We start from the raw sequence: 22,464 nt of genomic DNA on the forward strand, positions 1-22,464 counted from the left end.
GGGCTCGGTGCGACCCGTGTTTTATCGCCGGGATACGTAAAGACGGACATTCTAATAGACGACGAGTGCTTCAGCGTGGTGCAAGCGATAAAGCACGACGAGAGTTACCTCCATAGTTACTTCGTGTTAAAGGCGCAGACTATCAGAGGGTGTATAAAAAAAGTGTTTACCTACTGGTGTGGTGTAAAGTTTAAGATGGTTATAGATTGTTGTTATGGTTTTCTTTTGCTGGTATGTTACTGGTATGGTGTAAAATTTAAAATTGTTTGTTTTTTCCCCTTAAAGATGTTTAGTTGCACTAAGAATAAAGTTAGTTAAGTTGGTTTTCATAGTGTAAGATGATGTTGGAGTTGGTTTTACAACGGCTGTATCACACATGTTTACAGTGTTAAGGTGTACCTAGGTTAAGATGTTTAGATGTTTAAGATGTTTTGTTTAAAGGATGCCTGGGGACAGTCATGTGTGTAGGATGGCCGAATGTGGGAATGAGGGTGGATTAATGTTAGAATGATTTGATGTAAACGAGCGACCGAATGACTGAAGACTAATGTGGAGTGAATGAGACGAGCGAATGAGTAAAAGAGTGTGAGTTACGATCGGGTGAGCCTAGTTGCTGCATGTGTTTTCTGTTTTATTTTGTCAATTAACGTATTCCTCTTAGTTTTTTTTTTAATAAACTTTTCTACTTTGTGTTTTAAAGTTTGTTTTCCTTCGCACGATCCCACATACATGCCGAATCCAGTTACAATATCGCCCACGATAAGGAAGTCAACATTAACTACAGTCAGCCAATTTGTCATGCAATAAAATTTTATCTACAATAATACATTCGGAAGATGTCGTTTGATTAATAACAGCCTAAGAAACCATTATCTAGTTACTAGCATACATTCTACAAGTTTAATCTCTACGATAGTTCTAAATAAATTGACTTAATTACATCATAGCGATAATACGTTAGATTAGTATTATTTTAGCCTTAATATGCTTTTCAGTCAACTTCACTCGATATGATCTTTGGATTAAATATAGCGGTTAAGAGCGCAGAACGAAAAAATCATTTCATGGTTCCCGCACCCAGTATGTCACATTATTATTAATTATAGGTTAAAACAATATAATGAGAAAAAAACCCAATCGCTTTTTTTTTATTAATAATTCGTTGAGAAAATATTGAAAGATAATGATCTTCAAATGGTAAACATAATGTCAAATGTGTATACCGTAATAAATAACTGTATTATCTAAATATTGTTTCAATACCAGGCGGTTATATTGTATCTTTTTTTTTTACTGCACAGTATTAGCACTTACGCATAATTCAAAAACATAAAACCATGGTTTAAAATATTGATTGCAGTATAGTAAAGTACAATTTTAGTGTCGCGTGCTACAATTGTATATTTTATCAAGACAGTCGTTTAAATTAAAATATGAGACCAGAGATCACGAGTTAATTTACTAACACACAAGTAAAAATATGGTATTTATTTTCCGCATTTTACTAGCATTACCAGTGTGCAACCAAACTAAGTTATCCCATTGTTGTGATGGATAATACTGTCTAATTGATGTACATACATGTTGTTTACATATCAGTACGTACATCAATTAATAAGTATATCCTCGCTCTCCATTTAAGACGTGCGAACTCAGCGTGGCCGTACTATACTTATCACTAATATACACATAGAATTATTCATAAAAAAAGTTGCTTCTTGTCTTGATTTTCTATGTCTTTTTGAACATTCATGACATGACCATTCCAGACACCCAGCGGTATAGTTAGTCATAAATACGATATACCTTACCAAGACGTCAAATCTATACACCTTTATGTAACTAACCATAAGGGTGAACATACAGGATTTTTTTCAATTCCTTTCGGAATATTTTAGGAGGTAATTGGGTAAGTATGACTGAACGCTTCTGTAATGATTTTTCATCAAAATGTTTAATGCACATTTCACTTCACTTCGGTACATTTTGAACATCGATCAACGTACGGAACCATTTGCTAACCACACCGAAAATCATAAAAAACATTTACAGGGGCGTTCAGTCAAACTAACCGAACCACTTGCTGAAATATTCCGGAAGAACTCAAGGACACCTTGTAGATATTTACGACCCCGACTGTACAAAGCTTAACACGTTCGGTGTCAGTGACACAACGTCTGTGATCAAAAATATCTTACTCGTATACCGGTGATACGCATGTGTGTCAACAGAATTCGTAGGTACTCCTATGCTAGTGACAGTGCAGTAGACTAGTCAGTAATCAGTGCTTAGAGGTCATCCATAAATTACGTCACTCATTTAGGGAGAGGGAGGGGTCCGGCGGTTTGTGACACAGGAACAAAATAATTGCAATTTCCATGGCAATACGTGTAGAGGTCTAAAAATGGTCAAAATTGGTGTGACGTACTTTATGGATGGCCCGTTGTGGTACGCGAAATAGCAGGATAGCGGAACGTTGCCGGAGCCGAATATTCAGTTCACTGGTCATGCGCATGCACCAACGCGTAAAGCTGCGAAGTGGGGTCGGCGAGCAGTTCGCTCGGCGCGTCCAACTCGAGCACTCTCCCGGCGCCCATGACGAGCACGCGTGAGCACTCGAGCACGCCCACCACTCTGTGCGCGACGAGCAGCACCGTCGAGCCGCCGAACGCTCGCCGTATCGTGTCCAGGATGAGACGCTCGGTCTCCTGGTCCAGGTTCGCTGTGGCTTCGTCTATGAGGACGATCTGGAAGGTTTGGGAGAATGTGTCAAATCAAGTAAGTTCGCAGGCACCAAAAGCTCAAGAGGAATATCAGTTGATTGACAACGCTACGTCCAATGCATTTCAGTTTGTAGTTGCTGTGAACGACAAGCCTACAATCGATTTCAAATAAGGCGAATTGTGATGCGAGAGCCCCCCCCCCCCACACTACACAGTACCTTGGCTCGCTGCAGCAGCGCGCGCGCCAGACACAGCAGCTGCGCGCGGCCGCGCGAGAGCCCGGCGGCGGGTGCGCCGAGCCCGCCGGCCGCGCGCAGCGCCCCGTCGGCGCCGCAGCGCTCCAGCACGCGCCACAGCTCCGCGTCCGAGTGCTGCTGCAGCGGGTCCACGTTGTCGCGCACGCTGCCCGTGAAGATGAACGGCTCTTGCGGGATCATGCTGATGCGGGATCTGACTCAAACAAACGAGATATTTAGGGGCTGTTTCACCATCCATCGATTAGCGTTAACCGACGGTTAAATGTAAAGCCGTCTCCATCTATTCGAACAAAACAAATAGAGACAGCATCACACCTAACCGCCAGTTAACACTTATCAATGGATGGTGAAACAGCCCCTTAGCAATTTAAGTTACAACGATAATAGAGCGACTACGTTAATCAAGGCGACGGCGATGCCTTAACTCAGCAGTGGGTGGGTGTGGGATGATTTCATTTGATTGATTGGTTGACTGAAATAATAAATAATACAAAAAAAATGGTTTTAGTTTTTGCGATAACGATAAATATTAGTCATATTTTTTTTTAAGAATTTTGATAATCTATTTTTTGTCAAAAATCCTGATAAGTTAGGATTTTACACGGAATAATTATTTATTCTGAAAAGAGTTCTAAGAACCAGTTTTTTTTTTCAGCCCTTAAATTTAGCCCACCCCTGATAAAAACTGCACTAAGGTGATATTATGCATTAAAATATGTCCAATTAATGTAATTCTTAAATTGTTACATTGATCACTTAATTATTTTTCCCATAATGTATGAACCGGCTCCGCTACATAGTATAGACTAAGTGTCATCGCGCGCGTAAATCGCGACTCCAGTATCCGTGAGTCCACTGACCTGAGCGCCTGCAGATTGACACTGTCAACCGGCACACCGTCCACGAGCACGCGGCCGGCGGCGGCGGGCGCGAGCCGCAGCACCGCCGCGAGCAGCGAGCTCTTGCCGGCGCCCGTGCGCCCGACGATGCCCAGCTTCTCGCCGGGGTAGCTCGTGAAGCTAACGCCGCGTAAAGCCGTGCCGCGGTCTCCTCGGCTGGAATTAGATCAACTTTATTTAACGACACGACGAAATTTTTGGTGGGGAGGAAGACGTCATAACATATGTGACACGCCTGGAGAAAAAAACAGTTTAGTTTGTATGGTGATTGGACCGCTGTTGTGCAACAATATACCCATATATCTGTAAAAGGAAAAGCTGAATGAAGCTGCTTCACTGAAATGAAATGAAAATATTAATTTTCAAATGAATATCCAATGGGCATCAAACGCTGAGCCCGATTTTGGGATCTGTAAACTGACTGATCGACATATCAACGCATAACAAGATTCTTTGAACAGGATTCTTTTTATCATCTAGGCGAGCAGTAAAGGATGGGTTTTTGGATACTCAACCTCTAAAGGGGTGAAATAAGGATGAGTTGTTGCGCGAAAAATTGAAACCGCTAAACCTACAGACCTCAAATTTTAGTTTAGAGTTATAGCTATGCCGCTGGCGTAGTTTTGGCGAGAATGGAGGGGGGATGGATTAAAATTTATCCCTAAAAGCTAGTGTATCACAAAATTGTTACTAAATCATCTGTAATTAACAGTAGAACTATGAAAGAAAGAGTGAATTATGAAGGTACATCCGCATGAAAAGGAAACGTTCAAAAACAGATATCGCATAAACACGAAAATAGTCACCTATAATTGAGATGTACATCCTCGAAGCTTATGACTCCCTGCGACGGCCAGCCATATGGCGGAGGATCCCCGTCCGTTTTCTCGCTTTCCACCTGTACAAAATAATACTAATTAGCAAAGGTACATTGAAGTAGTTTTATGGCTTATGGTGTGCCTGCATTTGTACATGTAGGTAGAACATGTCTTACGGACTGGACGCCTGTGAAAAAGCAGTTTGAGCAAAAATTTTATCAAAAATATCTGAACACGCTTCTACGCCGTTAACAATAGAGTCGTGTTCAGATTTTTTTAACCAAATTTTTGCTCACAAGTTTATGAACTCGACTGTTCCTATAAAAGAGTAACGCGACTGACAGAAAACGCCGGTTAAACCACTAGGGATATAGACTTCAAATTTGGCAGACCTTGAATACCCAGAGGTGCCGGTGAAATTACTGGCACTTGAGGTATCCCATCTTAGGCCTCTAGGTTGGCAACGCATCTGCAATCCCCCTTGTGTTGCACGTGTCTATGGGCAGTGGTAATCTCTTACCATCAGGTGGCCCACTTGCTCGTTTGCCATCCAGTCGAAAAAAATAAAAAATAAAAAAGGTGCATGCACTAGGGGATTTTTCAAAATTTCCTCGGGAAAAGAACTAGCATTTTTTTCGCTCAAGGAACCGAACCCCAGGCTTAAGCATCGGGCTTGTATATTTATGTTTTGTTTGTACCTGCGTGATGTACTCGCCGACGCGCTCGACGGCAATCATCTCGCGCTCGGTCTCGGTGAACGAACTGAGCACGTTGCTCAGCATCGACGTCATCGACAGCGCGTATGAAATCGCCAGCCCCACCAGCCCTGGACAAGACAGTTCTTTCAATGCTTCGTTTAGCGCGAGATGAGGTTTGCGAAAAAGTGCAGTTAGGGATTTAGGGCCTGAATTTCAAACCTTTATAATTCTGTTATATGTAAAGGTAGCCATAAAAATGTTTTCTGTTCGGTAACATGCACTATCCAGTTCTAATTTATAATAATAATTTAATAATAAAATAAAAAATAAGATAAAAATGTTGACATTCCATACATTTGCTGAAAAATCATAGCGAAATTGATTATGAAAAGATTACCCTGGTACGTGATTCAGTTTCGTTGACTGTACGTACCTGGCTGCAGCGCGTGCGTGCCCCGTTGGAGCGCGGCCAGCAGCGCGGCGGCGGCGACGACGCCGGCGGCGCAGGCCTGCAGCCGCAGCGCCAGCCACTGCGCGCTCGCCGCGCCGCACAGCGCCGCGCGTTGCCACGCCTCCACCAGCTCGCAGCCACGCTCCGACCAGCGCCCGCCCGCGTCCAGCGCGCGGATCGTCGTTAAACCTATTAATAAAACGCGAAATACACAATTTTGAAATAATATTTTTTTTTTGGAAATACAGGCGTGATGTTTGTGTGTGAAATTTACAAAATACATGCACAAATTAAACAGTAGTTACTAAAGCAGAGTCAACGAGAAAACATATTCATCCTTCTCTGTTACGTCAACCTCACGCTCTCTTTCTCTCTCAAGCTAGAATTTATCTCTTTTCTTTAGCATTACTTTATTATAATACCTACACTCATCAAAAGTTCCTAGGAATATTTTTATCATTAGACAGTTTTGAACATTTCAATAATAAGCATATATTACTACTGAGCCAAAACATCAAATTTGTCTAGAGATAATGAGTATCCTAAGACTTTTGTTGATGTGTGTATTAACCTACTAGCAACACCTTTTTAATAACAGTCACAGAGTGCATTTTCACGTGACAACTGCCAAAGAGTCATATCAACGATAACGATAGAATAGAATAGAATAGTTTATTAAAATACAAATTACAATATTACAAAATAATCATCACTATCCCGTGAGTACCAAACTAGGCTGAGCCTGTATCTTAGCACTCACCGAGTCAGGTTACAAATCAGACAGATAAGTAGAATAACCCCGATGAGGAAGTACTTTATTGTATGAAGTGACAAAGCACTGATGTAATGTCGCTTTAAACACATCAGCCTGTAACATGCAAAGCCCACCTCGCAAAGACATTCTGACAAAGGCGTCATCATACTAGCCCGGAAACGTCCATTGCTGGACATACTCCTTCCCCAACGATCTCCACGACGAGCTACCCGTAGCCAATGGCTTCGAATGATCTTTACTAGATCTTTACAGATATTAAATGCACTGAGTGTGCGCGTGTTGCAGCAGCCGCTGAGTCGCGTTGCTCCGAAGACGAAGGGCTACGGATTAGCCCGAAACATGTCGAGCTAAACTCGATTTAAGACGTGAGTTATCCGGGTCATTATATTTAATATGAGTGAATCTCACGGTAGTTTCATGTTCAAGATCTTTACAGGCCCCAACGGCCATCAGTTCTACGAGCAACTTGCTATGCTGTGCTGTTAACTTTAGTTCTTCTACGGATTTCTCTTTCCATTGCACTGTGAGTGACGACAACCTTAAGCCTGTCAGTTTACAAATGACTTATTCACAAATTAAACTCACCTTCCAGGGTATCATTAAAGTGAGCGTAAATAGGCGACAGTGTGACGCTCTGTAGCCGTTTGAGCTGACGCGACGTGACGCGGTACAGTCGCTGCAGTCGGTAGTAGATAAACGTTATCGGCACGACGCCTACTAGTAACCATGGTAGACCGTATATCACTACGGTAACGGCCCCTGAAAACAAACATGGTAATTGAGATAAATTCAGTGTTTTAGCATGGTGGAATAATTTCATAACGGGTTCAGTGTTGGGGAGGACGTGACCTTGCCATGAATCGCGTCGTATACTCGTAATTGCCTAGACTACACAACTAGACGGCGTTACCTTACTAGTTGTTATTAACACGCTATAGTATAAAGGCTGACCAGAATTATAAAAACCTCGCCATATTGCGGAAAACCAATAGAACTAATTTCTTGCACTGGTAACACTAAATTCAAATGTCGTCTGTCTATTGCTGTCAAAGTTTAAAGTTGTTTGCGCGTGGTATTTTAAAATATTATTTTGTGTTTTTGTGCGTTAAAATGCCGAAGATTATCCATAGCCTTGGAAGGAAAATAATTCACAATGTATAAAAGTATTTGTCATAGAAAAAGTCTGAGGGCTTAGTAAATATTCCTTTAAATAACATCACCGATACCGTTGTCAATATGACTGGTAGGTATCGTATAGTAAGTGTAAAGAATGTTGCAATATAAAACGTAGAAGTGCTGCCCTCGCGTCAGGTTTTTTATATTCCTGGTCGGCCTTTACATTCGAGAAACTTACTAAATAAGTACTGTTATATAATAAAATATACAGAACATTTTACAGTCGATTTAAAGAAAAGAGATCTATTGAACGATCCATCGTATCAATCAATTTATTTTACAGTTAATAAATAAAGAAAATTCTACATTACGTTTTAAAGCATAGACTTACCTATCAGACCGAATATTTGAGCTAAAAATATGTTCATAATGAAAGGTAAAGAATCATCAACTGTATACGTGTCAGACGAAAATCTGTTGAGAATTCGTCCCGTCGGAGTCACGTCAAAAAATTTCACTTTCGCCTAAAACATAAAAGGTTTTTTTTAATCCCAGATATTTTAAAAGTTCAAGCAATTCGTTGTATCGTTATGCTTTACCTTAGTAACAACTTTAAGGAGGATCTTATGTATTCTAGTAGCCGCCTGCACTCCGCCGTACGCGAACAAAAACGCTCGCATTATCGTGAATACCAGATTTAATCCCGCAAGTCCAAAATACACTTCCAAATAGTAATCATCGTTGGCAATCGGCGTATCGTTCGATGCTAATTTCAATAAAGTACCCCTGCTTGGGACAGTATTATTTTGAAGTTTATTAATTAGAAAATCCGAAGCATTTATAATCTTGTGTATGACAGTTTCAATAGCGTTAAATCCATGGTCTAAAGCTGTCCCATCCTCGTGGTTGTCTTGAAGGTTAATGGCTTCTGCAGTGGTAGTGTTCGCTCTGCTCCGGACCCAGAACGTGAGCCAGACGAAGGTGAAGTTCTGAGAGACCTGCATCAGCACTAATGAGAGGATGATGGTGATGGATAGGAAGTAGCCGACGGAGCGGAGATAAAGGCCCAGCACCCACCAGCCGACTGTTCCTTCTGACATCGCCTCCTATGTAAGAAAAACAATAGAATACAGTGATGATTTATTGAACATCACGTAAATAAATGATCAGGGAAAAGTACTGTTAAAGACATGCATTAGTCTACTGATCATATTGGCAAAGTCAGAAAGGGATGCACAAAGTAAACACTATCAGCCTTATTCATAAAAAATCCTTAATTGAGGTTTGATCGGTCTGTTACTTAGCAGACTGATTAAGCTTGTTAGACGGTTGTCAAGAAGTATGATTCATAAACGCTTGCTAGCAGTCTGCTAGTTGTTGAGCTGCTGATAGACGGATTAGACGCGTTATGTTGGCCACCTTGACAAATCAAAGACAAAAAATGGCCTAATCGATAATTTAAAAAAAAAATTGACAGCAGTGACAGCAAATTACCAGGAAAAAAAAATAAAAAGCGAGATGTTTGTTTTCCCGCCATTTCCGTTTCGCATGTTTATGTTGTGCAAAAAGCCATAATTATGTTAATCATCCTTATTTTTTTTTCATATTTATTGTTAATTTATTGTTGCTAATTAGAGGATTTTTAAATACAAATTCCTGAAAATAAATTTCCTGTTTTTTTTAAATCTGCGTAGCCCTGCCTTCACCATAAATATCTTCGGTACCTATGGTTTTTTGCTATAGTCAAAGTCAGCTGTTCAAACTTGTGGCGGCCATTTTGTGACTTAGCAGAGAGATAAAGGGGGGTCTACGGTCCTCTAACTTTAGCAGAGCCTTGATCGACTGATTAGCGCTAACAGACGTTTATGAATCATGTTTTTTATCATCGGGCCTTCAAGGAGCCTTCAAGGAGGCTCTAACTTTTTATGAATAAGGCTGTATGTCTGTCCCTAACGAGCATTGATAACTTCACTTGGCTCCCTATTTAATGGACAATTATTATGTCTTCGATCGTACGTAGAGGAGCTAAAATTAAGGTTTTTTCAAGTCTAATAAAATAAAAAAAGTAATATTTAGTAAACTAAACTTTAGTATTTTTTAAAAATAGCATAATTTTGCTGTAAGTACTTTTTATTGACTGTACTTAGTACTTTAATTGTCATCTAACCTACATATCCCCACAATAAATTCGAGTCAGTTGGATCGTGGAAGAACTTATACATGATCACTACAAGTTAACTAAAACCTTGTTAAAACTTACGTCTTCGTCCAAGCTGTTTCGACTGACGGTGTCCTGGTTGTCGTTGGCTTCTATGGCCTTCCGTGGGTCCTCTTCCAAACCCTCGGAATCACTAGGGAAACACTCTTCGATCTCGCTCAGTACCGCTTCAGGAGGACCTGATTAAACACGTTCATTATTCAACGTCGCTCAACAATTTAATATATTGCCACTTTTTTGCGTCAAAGAGTCAGTCCACAACGACCCTTATCAGTAAAGTTGTCAGAATACGGTATTTAACTTTTTTTTTTCACAAATTAAAACACATTAGCATTACATTAAATCATTACAAATTATACTAATCAATTTTTTTTACTAAACATGTAAAACTAATCAATACCCCTCTGCATCGTACTGGACTCAAACGTACCGTACGTTTGTTTTATAAATTAATGCATGCATGTTATCGAGCAGAAAAACAATTTTCAAGTCACCTTTACATATAACAGAGTTATAAAAGTTTGCAGTTCAAGATTAGACAGAGAAAGCTATCGCCCTGTGCGTGTTTTGCGCTTTAAAGTTTGGGTTACGGTTTTTATTTCGGCCGAAACTAGAGCCAAAACAAAACCGAGCCTTCGATGTCGGTTCCGGCAAGAGAACATATTTCGGTCGGACACTAATCGAGTGGTACCTAGCTTGTGTATATATCCGTTGTGCAGCAGGGCAGTGCGCTGGCAGCGCGCGAGCAGGCGCGGCGCATGCGCGGTGAGCACGCGCGTCGTGCGCCGCAGCAGCCCCAGCACGCAGCGCTGCATTATGTGCGCCGCCACGCGCGCGTCCACGCCAGAGAATATGTCGTCCAATAGATACACTGGAAAAAAGGCAATTATTATGACTTCTGTGACATATCCGACAGCCAACTCTTTAGGTGTGTGAAAATGTAAGATGCGTTGGCTAAAGCAGTTCAAAGGTGCTTTCTTGAAGCAGATAACTGATTTTCTAACGCGTAGGCCAGTCTTTCCCAAAGTGGGTGATAACGCCCCCTTGTGGGCGCTGGAGGCCCAGAAAAAGAGACTAATATGTTATTGAGGTTTTTAAGGTGAAAAAAAATGGGGGGCGCTACAAAATAACTTTCAAAGTGGGCGTTAGACGAAATTAGTTTGGGAACCTCTGGCGTAGGCGCTAGCGATCGCATTCATCGTCACTTTTTACCCGCATCCTACACCGCGTCTTTTGAACGCCACAGTCGGCAAAACACGACAGCTGAAAATCGTGACATAGGCGCCATGTCGGCATTTCGTGGCGCCTATGGAACGATTTTCAGATATTTTTTTTGTCGTCTGAGGCCGACCGGGGCGTTCAAAAGGTTAACGGAAAGAAACCATGAGTGAAACCGATTGCAATTCCAAGTGCGTTAGAGATTAGAGCCTCCGATCATTAGAATGCTGACTCCGTAGCGCGAGCCAGTAAGGATGGCCTCGTTCGGAACGCAGTTAAGTCAAAATGACCGACCATGGGAAAAATCTTATGCCGTTTATTCTGGCCCAATTATCCATAAAAATTATGTCACTACAATTTATCATGATTCAATGTAATTCTATTCTATTCTATCCTATGCTCGCAACTGTTCTGTATTGTAGTTTCTGTAACTGTGTGTATTTATTAAGAGTTCTCGTATTGCTACCAGATAACTAAAAAAAGCCGGCCAATAGCGTGTCGGACACGCTCAAGATAGGGTTTCGTAGCCATTACGAAAAAATATAGAAATATTTTTCTAAGGATTTCGTGTTGTGTACGGAATCTTCCAAGTTTAGGTATATTTTATACTTAGATTACTAATAATGCTCAAACAATTTTAGCCGTTATAATTTTCCTTGTAAATTTGATATACTTACTACCATCCTGAAATTTTTCAATTTTTTTCACCCAACAGTTTAGATTTTAGAGGGAGGGAGGGGAAGCTCGATTTTAATGAAAATTTACACTTTAAAATTGAATATTTCGCAAATAGATCACTGAATCAAAAAATCGTCTTGGAAACCCTGCAAAGGTTTTAAGGTGCTCTGGTTTTTTGGTACCCTAATTTTTTTTTATTTTACCACTTTGTCGGCGTGACTGATATGTATATCCATGCCAAATTACAGCTTTCTAGTACTAACGGTCTCTGAGCTTAGCCTCGGACAGACAGACAGACATGGCGAAACTATAAGGGTTCCTAGTTGATTGTATATGATGTTGATGTATTCGGCCATATTTGCAGAAGTGTCCAGAAAAATGAGACGGTTGAAACGCTCGAATAATCGTCCAAGTGACCTTGTTTGTCCTGGTAGACGGCGCGCGCGAGGGCGACGCGCGCGCGCTGCCCGCCGCTGAGCGCGCAGCCGCCCTCGCCCACCCACGCGCCCCAGCCCAGCGCGTTCAGGTCCTCTGCAACATCAAACGCATTATGGGTCATCCATAAGAGCGTTTATACCTGCTGAGCTGACAACGTTGCATTTTCGTTAGTTTTTCTCGATTATTCCATAAAAATTGAATGAAAATTAAAAATTTGGTCTGACAGAACTGATTTAATATATAAGTGAATGTGTCTACTCCAATAATTATTCGTGATAGACTTTTATATTCTTTAAAAACGAACAAATGTTTATTAACGGTTTTTAAAGAAAATAGGCGGCGGACGCCCTCTTGTTCCAATCGCCATGCATTTATGCATACCGACCGGCGCACACAGCCGACCCAGCCGAAAATAGAAAAGGTGGAAACTCGTTGGAGCGTTCACAACTCATAATCGTGAATTGAGCCGTTTAATTTCAGTTATAAAAAGTACATAAGGATAGAACCAATACCAGACCAATAAACCAGCATTATAAATGCAGCCGGAAGAGTCCACTTTACCGAAAATTCGTGTGTAGTTTAATGCAGTGTTTGCCAAAATTACGATTCAATTTCACGCGAGAGACTAAAAATTTTATAACAAATAATTGAACCGACTGCAAAAAAACAACTAAAAACCGACTACAAAAGCAGGAGTGATTGAAGCCCAATATATAGTACGTAGGTGAGAATAGATGACTATAGGTTAAGATCCAATCCCTTAAAATCCAACCATCAGATCCCGATTTGGTTCTTATGGGACCTAATTGAAGACATTCCTAGACGAACGGAAAAAAAATCAAATCGGTTCATAAATGACGGAGTTCTGAGGTAACAAACATTAAAAAAAATACAACCGAATTGATAACCTCCTCCTTCTTTGAAGTCGGTTAAAAATAATCGCATAATCACGTCAACTTACCAGTGAGAGCGCACGCGTCTACGACAGCTTTAAACTTGGTTTCGTCGTACGGCTTCCCAAACAAGATGTTGTCACGGATAGTGCCTCGGATCAGCCACGGCTTTTGCGAAACGTAGCCAAAACCTACAAATCATAACTTAAATAAATTATGGTTGTTTGCTTTGCATTACTTTTTTTTTTTTATTCGACTGGATGGCAAACGAGCAAGTGGGTCTCCTGATGGTAAGAGATCACCACCGCCCATAAACATCTGCAACACCAGGGGTATTGCAGATGCGTTGCCAACCTAGAGGCCTAAGATATAAGTGCCAGTAATTTCACCGGCTGTCTTACTCTCCACGCCGAAACACAACAGTGCAAGCACTGCTGCTTCACGGCAGGATTAGCGAGCAAGATGGTGGTTGCAATCCGGGCGGACCGACGATTACTGTTGAAGAGAGTCTATTCAGGATAGTTACAAAATTCCCCGTATTAAGTTTTGTGTCTGTTATTTTCTCTCGCCTGTATTAAAAGAGTTTCGTTCCATGATACAGATATTTCAAGATCCTAACACTTATAATCATAACTATAGTTCACCCGCGGCTTCGCACGCGTTAACTATTCGATACAATTTAAATTCCGGGTTCTTACAAAATTCCCCTGAGAATTCCCAAAATGTATACCGTGGTCTTCATTGAGGTTATGTTAAGAACAACTGTCCAAAATGTCAACTCTAAACCCAGCGGTTGAAATTTCAAGATTTCATCCTTATCCCGTGGGAATATCGGGATAAAAAGTAGCCTATGTGTTATTCCAGACGTCCAGCTATCTACGTACTAAATTTCATCCAAATGCGTCCAGCCGTTTTAGCGTGAAGGAGTAACAAACATACATACACACACACACACACGCACACACACACACAAACTTTCGCATTTATAATATAAGTAGGATGCAAAATGAACAGGGAACTGGCTTACATTTATTGTCTAGCATAAACTCTCTTTGTCTACGAATGCATGATCGATCATCATCTTAGCCTAACGTCCCACTGCTGCAGGTCTGTACAGGTTTCCTAACGATGTTTTCCTCCACCGTAAAGCTCGTGGTAAATTTAAAATGTAATTTTGCATACGAATTTCGAAAAACTCAGATCTGACAGCCCGGATTTGAACGGACGAACCTCTACTTGAGAGACCATAGGTCAAATCACTAGGCTACCATGACTTTTTTTTGTCAATAGATACATCATTATTGTCTTCATAAACGATGGACGAAACTTACTGGTCAAGCTGTCAGGTATTTGTATTTCACCACCCTTCTTGATCATGTCACCCATAATAGCATGCAGAAGCGAGGTCTTCCCGCTGCCGACGCTGCCAGCGATACCAATCAGCTCCCCTTTCTCTATCTCCAACGATATATCCTGCAGCATAAACGGTTCATTCTGCTCCACTACTTCAGACGACGAATCGCTGATCTGTGCATTACTTCTCGACATTCTCTTTTTGGACTTTCCCTTGTTTTTCTTTGGTACCTGCGATACCCTACGATCGGAGGGTTTCGCCCATGCGAAGGAAGCGTTGTTGAATATTATCATATTGTCTTCATTGCGGTTTGTGTTCAGTTTTCCGTAGAAGCGATCCGGGTCCATATCTGGAAGCTAATCATGTCACTATGTTACAAATATCAAACTAAAAGCCAGCACTTTGCTGTAACAAATCCATCCCAGCCTATATACGTCCCACTGCTGGGCACAGGCCTCCTCTCAGAACAAGAGGGCTTGGGCCATAGTTCCCACGCGGGCCCAGTGCGGATTGGGAACTTCACACACACCATTGAATTGCTTCGCAGGTTTGTGCAGGTTTCCTCACGATGTTTTCCTTCACCGTAAAGCTCGTGGTAAATTTCAAATGTAATTCCGCACATGAATTTCGAAAAACTCAGAGGTGCGAGCCGGGGTTTGAACCCACGATCCTCTGCTTGAGAGGCCATAGGTCAAACCACTCGGCCACCACGGCTAATACGGCTGTAACAAATATTTAAATGTAAATAGCCGTTGATTGTACTTTATCTGCGTCTCATGGGTACTTTACACATACCTACTCGGGATAAAATATAACTGATTTTACTTGCTGGTAATATAGCTTTTTGAAAGTGAATGATTTTTTTCCGTCTATCCATTAGCAAACAAACAAGCAATGAACTTTTTCCCCTTTAATCCCCTTTTAGATTCCTGCCATGTACGGTGCAGTTGTAGAATCAACCTTCTCCAGCCTCGGCAGTGTTTCCAGTCAATCATGACACCGGGGTTTCCAAGAAAAGGTTTTGTTTATTGTGGTTTCAGTTGTTGGTATTCATGGGTGGTTTCCAATAAAAAAGTGTCCTTGTGAGAGGTTAGTTCCGATGGGGTGCAGAAAGTTTCTCGATGAGGGTTAAAGCATAGATGTCGCTAGTGTCGCTGCTTAAGTGACTAAATAAGAAACAAACAAGCTGAGATATGTGGTGCATAGGAAAAATTCGAGTCTGTACTCCTGTCCAGTGGTGGTGTAGCGGTATAGCACGCAGCACGAAATGCTGAGAGCCTGGGTTCGATTCCCAGCGCTGGTCTCTTTTACTGGTTTTTCTGTGCATCTATGTTTCAGTTTGTATTTTCGATGTGGATTTTACGGGATGACCGTAAAAGTAACAAAATTTGAAGTTGAAATAAAAAATACAAAAATACTCCAAAAACCAACCTTAAAAAAGTTATGTTTGGATTTGATTTTAAAGCTGCTGAATTTTCTAACTACACACGAAACATTTGATTCCTGACCCACCGTAGAACGTTCTCACAGTAAGTGTCACAATAAATTCCCTTGTCAGGCAATGCGTTGTCACTATGAGTTTTTCTACGAAAAAGGTTCCGCAGTGGGCCAGTCCACTTTGCGAAAATTATGAGGTTAATAAAGTGGTGATGGCGGTAGACTTACGTCTAGCAGTTTCTGTATGCGCTTAATGGACACCCAGGCCTCTGTGAGTCCGTTGAGTACCCAAGGGAACGCGTTGAGCGGCGCTATCAGCATATTGATCAGTGCCACTGTCGTGAATACCTGCAACAAACAACCTCTTAAGCTGTGTATCGACTGCGCGCGGCCGCCGCGAGCATATTGTTCGACCGCGGCAAACCTGTGTTTTGATCGAGCTGCCGCGCACGGCGGCACATCCACAATTTCAGAACTGGTCAATACAATAATAATGAGGGCTATCGCGTATGAATTCGCCACTAGAGGCGCTAGTGTAGCGTGAGGTCTCCGAAATGTCAAATCTCATAGTTTTTGGATGAGCTACGCGGGTTTATTTATAATTAGAATAAATTTGTGAATATTTTGCAATATCTGAAATTAATTATGGCAAATATGCAATCCGGGGCAATGAATGTCTGTGTTTTGAGACAGTTTTGTCTTTCGGAAACCTTTGTCCTCCCTTTTCCCGAACAAAACGGGGACTATGCAACACTGTGGTATGCTCGATATTTTTATGGTACGGTTTTAAGGTGTATTAAATATGATTTTAATCTAAACTTTGTTTTCACGCCCGTAATAACAGACTTTGAAAGCCATACTTAAAAACCTCACGCAACAGTACGCCATCTAGTAAGACAAAAAACGATAGCCCTCATTGTATCGTTCTGAAGCACCTTAAGATTTACTTTTTCTCAAAAAATATTCGAATTATGTGGACGTGTGAATGTACGATTGACGCGTCAATCGTGTGATGCCCGTGAGGTATTCACCCAGATATCCAGTTATCTTTCTTATACAGATTTCATTCAAATTCATCCAGATGCGCAAGCACCCACGTACGCACACGCACCCACGCATTCACACGCACACGCTTTCACACGCACGCACGCATCAACACGCAGGCACCCTCGCATTCACACGCACACGCACGCACGCATCCGCCGCCGCCGGTGTACGTACAGTGGGCGCGGTGAGCGGCTGCCGGCGCAGCGCGTGCACGGCCAGCGTGAGCGCCAGCACCAGCACTGGCGTGGTCGCCCACAGCACCACGCACACCGCGTCCAGGTACTTGCGCCAGCCGAGGTACTTCAGCTCCTGCGTACGCGACACTATACAACAAAACAAATTGTTAAGTTTCCCTTTTGTCTATTACATTGTTAAGGGCATAAACGTACTATTTTAGTCGAGGTGTTTATATCCACCCGAGCCGTAACCGAGGGTTGATAGTTAAGTCGAGGGTAAAATAGGTTTCCACACGAGTTTCAACACTCTGCTTTTCAGTTAAGCTAATACATTTATACGCTTTTATATGACATGGATTTTTATTAATATAACCGTCACGGCAGTTTGATAGCCAAGTTACCTCAATAAATATCAATGTTACGTTATATTTTCAGTTCCCTGTCATCATTTATCTAAATAATAAAACTGCAAAATTAATTGGAGAATAAAAAGGGATTACAAAAATACAAACACTACCTGTAACTCTATTAATAAAGTAATCCTCCCAAACGTGAACTTTAACAGTCCTGATCCCTCTCAGCAAGTCACTGATTAAAGTAACGCGCGAGTCCTTGTGTTTCATCAACTCTGTACTGAGCTGACCGATCTTGTTGGCGATCACTTTGTTGATAGGGATCAGTAGGACAGAGAAGGCTACGCCGGCGAGAAACGACACTCCAACTTGTTGGTAGAGAAGGAAGAGTGTGATGGCCAGCTGAAAGAAGGAATAATTTAATTACTAAATCTGAGGATGATTTATAATATTAATGCTAAAGTGATTAGCACACTAAGAACTAGGTGTTGGGCGTTTTATTTATGTCTGGAGGACAAAAGCCGACAAAGGGTGTTGAGGTAACTTTCTAGTGGACTGTATCCGAGTTGATGTCGGAAACCTACCCACTTCCGCAGCTTGTGACTCAGCAGAAAATTGATTTCGTTTGCTTCGATACCATATAATAATCTTCAAATTTGCCTGCTCCCGAAATGTTCAAAACATATTTTTTTACTAATATTACATTGTAATGAAACAACAGTGGCGAGAAGCATTATATTTCGAATTTTCCGCGTTGCAACCTGTTAGGTATTTTATTTTCTTGGTCTGATCCGCTCGCCCCTCCTCCGGGATATTTATGAATTTTAATTTTAATGCACTTTAATCATGCACGTTCACTGATGGTCGCGCTGTAATAATGCACTATATGACGAGATTCTCAACTGAGAATTCTAAGGAATATCTGTAAAATACAAACCTGTAAAGGAATACTCCAAAAAGCGTGGAAACTAGGGCAAGCATTTACAATTCTATCAGTGTCAGTCGACATAAAGTTCGTGATTTCTCCTACAGAGAATGACTTATTAAGGTCAGTTGATGTCACGCTCAGCGTTTTTCTGAGGATGGTCGCGACTATGGCGCCGCGCATTTTGAGCCCCACGAGTGACATCAGCCAGTTGAAATGGGTGTTGAAGAATGTAGCCACCAGAGTGGAAATCATGAGCCCCGCAGCATACAGGTACCTGAAAATGTTTAATGTAAAAACAATCTTAATGTAGCCAGCTCCGAAACATTTGTCTTATGGAACTCTACTTTCTTTACAATTTTTTTCAGTTTGTTCGTTTTATTCTGCTTATAAACATTATATTAAGGTGAAAAAAGTCTTCCACTCAAATTAAGAGAAATTATAATTAGTAATCTTGAATTACCCATAATGTTGATCGATACTTTCATCCTCGACAAACGTGACCAGTCTGTTCAGCAGCAAGGGGCCAGCGAAGCCCGCCATATCGGACATGAGTTTTAAAACCCCAATGCTGTAGAACTGTAGCGCGAAGCAGGAGTGCAGCGCGCGAAACAGAGTGACGTTCTGGCGGCGCGTGCGAAGCGGCACGCGCCAAGTCGGCGTCACGGGGGTTGACGACTGCGGGGCTGATTCACCCACGGCGCCATAGCCTGAGTTAATATTAATAACATGATAAGTAGGTGATCATGAGGATAAATCGTCATCATCATCATCATCCCAGCCTATACATATACGTCCCAAGCCTCCTCACCGAATAAGGTAGCTTGGGCCGTAGTTCCCACGCAGTCCTAGCATAGTAAAAGAGGACAAGTAGGCTCACTACGAACAAAAGTACATCGCGCGGCTTAAATGTGTGCGCGCCGGTTGGCGCCAGTACGCACGCACCCGCCGCACGCACACACTGATAATTTAAGGAGGATTAAGTTTTCTTTAGTCAAGACTGCGCTGCCGTCGGTGCCGTAAGTTTCGATTTTATACGATGATGATCACCTTATACGATCGCGTACTCGTACTTACGTATTTTTTGTGTTAGGTACAGTTGTAAATTAGTGGTAAGTATATAAGTGTAGTGTAATAGTTTCGTGCAAGGACACATAAAAAATAATAGATACCTACCTACCTATAAACAATATAGTTATAGTATTATGTGTAGGTAATCATGAGTAAGTAGTATGTATACAGTCGCCATCACCATTCCGGCGAATTCATAAATAATATTTTTAAATTTAGTATAATAATAATAATATAGGTAACGGCATAGAATCTATCTGGTTTCTCTAGACATTAGACAATTTTAAGTTAACTTTCGTACTAAAATTATTTGCCGGTAGGTAATTACTCTAAAATAGACGTCGACAACCCTAAGCGTCTGCGCCGGAGTATTAAATTTTTGCATAGGTAAGTCGTAAAATTACTGTTTAGCCATTTTAATAACATCTCAAACAACAGGTTCTAAAATGAGCAATACAAAAAGCTTCGTTATTTCTCACCAAGTTTTAATAAGTAGTAGTAACCTTGCATATAATAAATTCATACCACATATGATATCACAAGGAAAACATACATCAAATTAACATTTTTCCTATAAAAATAGGCTATTAAACTTCCATGGATAAAGTCTGATTAGGTAAATTTAAATGACATAAGAAGAAATAGAGAGATACAGAAGTATATGTAATGTAATTCATAATATTAATTAATCCATACTAATATACGGTATTTGACTATTTTGTATATGTTTTATAAATTAAAACTACACAATGCCTGTTATCGAATAGAGAAACAATTTTTAAGCTACCTTTACAAATAACAAAGTTATAGTTTGAAATTCAAGATTAGACTGAGAAACACATACTGGCATGTGACGTCACACGCCAGTAGCGCCATACTTGCTGCATAGAGAAAAGTGTTTGAGAAAAAGACAGGTATATAGATTTTTAAAAAAATCACAATAAATCCAATTTTGAACCGATTTAAGTTTTCTCTTCTCTAAACAGTCTGTATAATCTATATTTTCATAATAATATAAAGATATGGCAAATTCAGGAGTTGTCAAATACAGTATTATAAATACGAAAGTGTGTGTTTGTATATTTGTCCGTCTTTTACATCAAAACAGAGCGATGGATCGACGTGATTTTAGGCATAGAGAGATAGTTTATGGGCCAGAGAGTGACATAGGCTACTTTTTATCACAGAAAAATGCACAGTTCCCGAGGGAACAGTGCGCGATAACCGAAGCCCACGCGGGCTAAGCTGCGGGCAAAAGCTAGTATTGTTATATTTATCTTTCGGAATTTCTAGATGACACATGCTAGTTCCAGCTGGAATTTACTGTCAAGCATGACTCATAAAAATATTGAACATAAATCAGATACTCAAGCTATCAGCATTATTACTGTTGTTGCTGCCATTCCATAGACAAATAAACAATAATGGCCTGAAAATGTTTTATTTATATCCTGTTTCTCTAAAATTCACTGCTATCCAGCTGAAAAAGATGCTGCCTCACCAGAACTAATAAAAGGCTCATGTGGTATCTCCATATATTGCTGGTAGTTGTCCACATTACCAATCAGGGCCCGGTCCATCTTCGCACCAACATAAGCACACCGGTACTTAGCTGGTATGTCAAACAGTTCCTCTGGATCATTTAATTTCTTATCATAGCCTGGAAATTTAGCAAATAAATTAATAAATAGGTACACATTACTACTACACAAGGTTATGAAACTTAATCTTTTATTAATTTCAACTGTGACTTGCCTTTTTTAAGAAGTGGATTCACCCAAAAAAACATTAGCTGTGATATGCATCCATTGCCCTGCATAGCCGTCCCTAGAACACCCTCATCCATGTGAGGCAACAGTGGTGTGTATTCATTCTAAAATACATAAACATGGTTATTATATATTTTTTTTATCATTTATTCCATTTATTAAATTTTTATTTTTCACTTACATGTACATGTTGGGAGCCCACCAGACATGCAGAATAATAAGTAGGTCTTGATTCACTTGACGGTATAAGAGTTAAAAAATATAAAATGTGACAGCAAAGTGTGGCGATGTTGAATCCGACGGTACTTCCATCAAGTGTGCTGCTACGAAGTGCAATAATATTCAGCACTACTGTCAAACTCCACAGAAAGATCTGCAAGGACGGGCCACGCGCACTAGGGCCCAACCGATGCTTCAGAGCCAGGACATAGCCAAAGTGCACTAGCCAGGACAAACATGATGCCCCAGCCACAAAATAATCAACAGGATACAACTTAAAGTCTGATTTTGTTATAAAAATATAAAGTTGTACTATAGGAATGGTCACTAAAGCTAACACTATGAAGCTACGTAGCGTTATCGCGCGCTCCTCCAACTTCTCCCGCACAACCCAGTCTCTCCTGTAGCCCACGAAGTACCCCGACACGACTGCGATGATAAAGTACAAAGGGATCTGCAGGAACAGTTCCTGGAAGCATATCCCAACATCTTTCGACATGTGATCCCAGGGCTGCAGGCCCGGAGGCCCGCACATATCTTCCCAGCTCCATGATATGTCCCAAAACATTCCAGCCAAGATAAACACTGTCAGCACAAACACGCGAAATCATTTACTTGAGTCTTAAATATTATTTTACGCAGATACGAATATTCGAACCAGTTGTTGCTCTCACAATGACACAATTATAGTTAAATACTTGCATCAAAATCAGTTTGCTTTCTCGGATAAATCATTTTCCTGAATCGAACAACGGAACAAAACAGACCAACAGTTATGACAGTAGTAGAGGTGGACGATATACATCGATGTATTTTAAACACTCGATGTTTATTAACGAGGTATCGTATTGAACCGATGTATTGTTATTACCTCAACATCGAATAAATATCGATGTTTTTAATCGATGCATCGAAACGAAAATGCGAATTC

At 40.9% G+C, this 22,464-nt stretch overlaps 1 protein-coding gene across 1 annotated transcript; it reads right to left on the minus strand.

The window, feature by feature from the left end:
- Window positions 1–725: 725 nt before the first annotated feature.
- LOC141431904 (ATP-binding cassette sub-family C member 10) lies at window positions 726–22,360 on the minus strand. The gene is made up of 22 exons (XM_074093194.1): window positions 21,496–22,360; window positions 21,301–21,418; window positions 21,047–21,205; window positions 18,938–19,184; window positions 18,487–18,751; window positions 17,714–17,951; window positions 17,195–17,343; window positions 16,202–16,321; window positions 14,514–14,892; window positions 13,251–13,373; window positions 12,269–12,382; window positions 10,647–10,826; window positions 9,998–10,134; window positions 8,337–8,843; window positions 8,129–8,261; window positions 7,207–7,380; window positions 5,829–6,035; window positions 5,396–5,523; window positions 4,686–4,777; window positions 3,841–4,035; window positions 2,942–3,173; window positions 726–2,747 (listed from the first exon to the last, which is right to left on the minus strand). The coding sequence occupies exons 1-22, from the start codon at window positions 22,099–22,101 to the stop codon at window positions 2,499–2,501; spliced, it is 4,752 nt and encodes a 1,583-aa protein (XP_073949295.1). The 5' UTR covers window positions 22,102–22,360; the 3' UTR covers window positions 726–2,498.
- Window positions 22,361–22,464: the final 104 nt, after the last annotated feature.

This window comes from Choristoneura fumiferana, chromosome 10 (genome assembly GCF_025370935.1).
Source record: "Choristoneura fumiferana chromosome 10, NRCan_CFum_1, whole genome shotgun sequence".
Lineage (NCBI taxonomy): Eukaryota > Metazoa > Arthropoda > Insecta > Lepidoptera > Tortricidae > Choristoneura > Choristoneura fumiferana.

What these genes read in the sequence shown, in the direction of transcription:
- LOC141431904 (XM_074093194.1), bottom strand. Translation starts at nt 22,101, where the DNA reads ATGTTTTGGGACATATCATGGAGCTGGGAAGATATGTGCGGGCCTCCG. An exon ending in AATACCTGACAGCTTGACCA is followed by an intron (nt 13,374 to 14,513) that starts GTAAGTTTCGTC and finishes TATGATTTGTAG; the next exon opens with GTTTTGGCTACGTTTCGCAA. An exon ending in TCGGCGAGTACATCACGCAG is followed by an intron (nt 4,778 to 5,395) that starts GTACAAACAAAA and finishes TATTTTGTACAG; the next exon opens with GTGGAAAGCGAGAAAACGGA.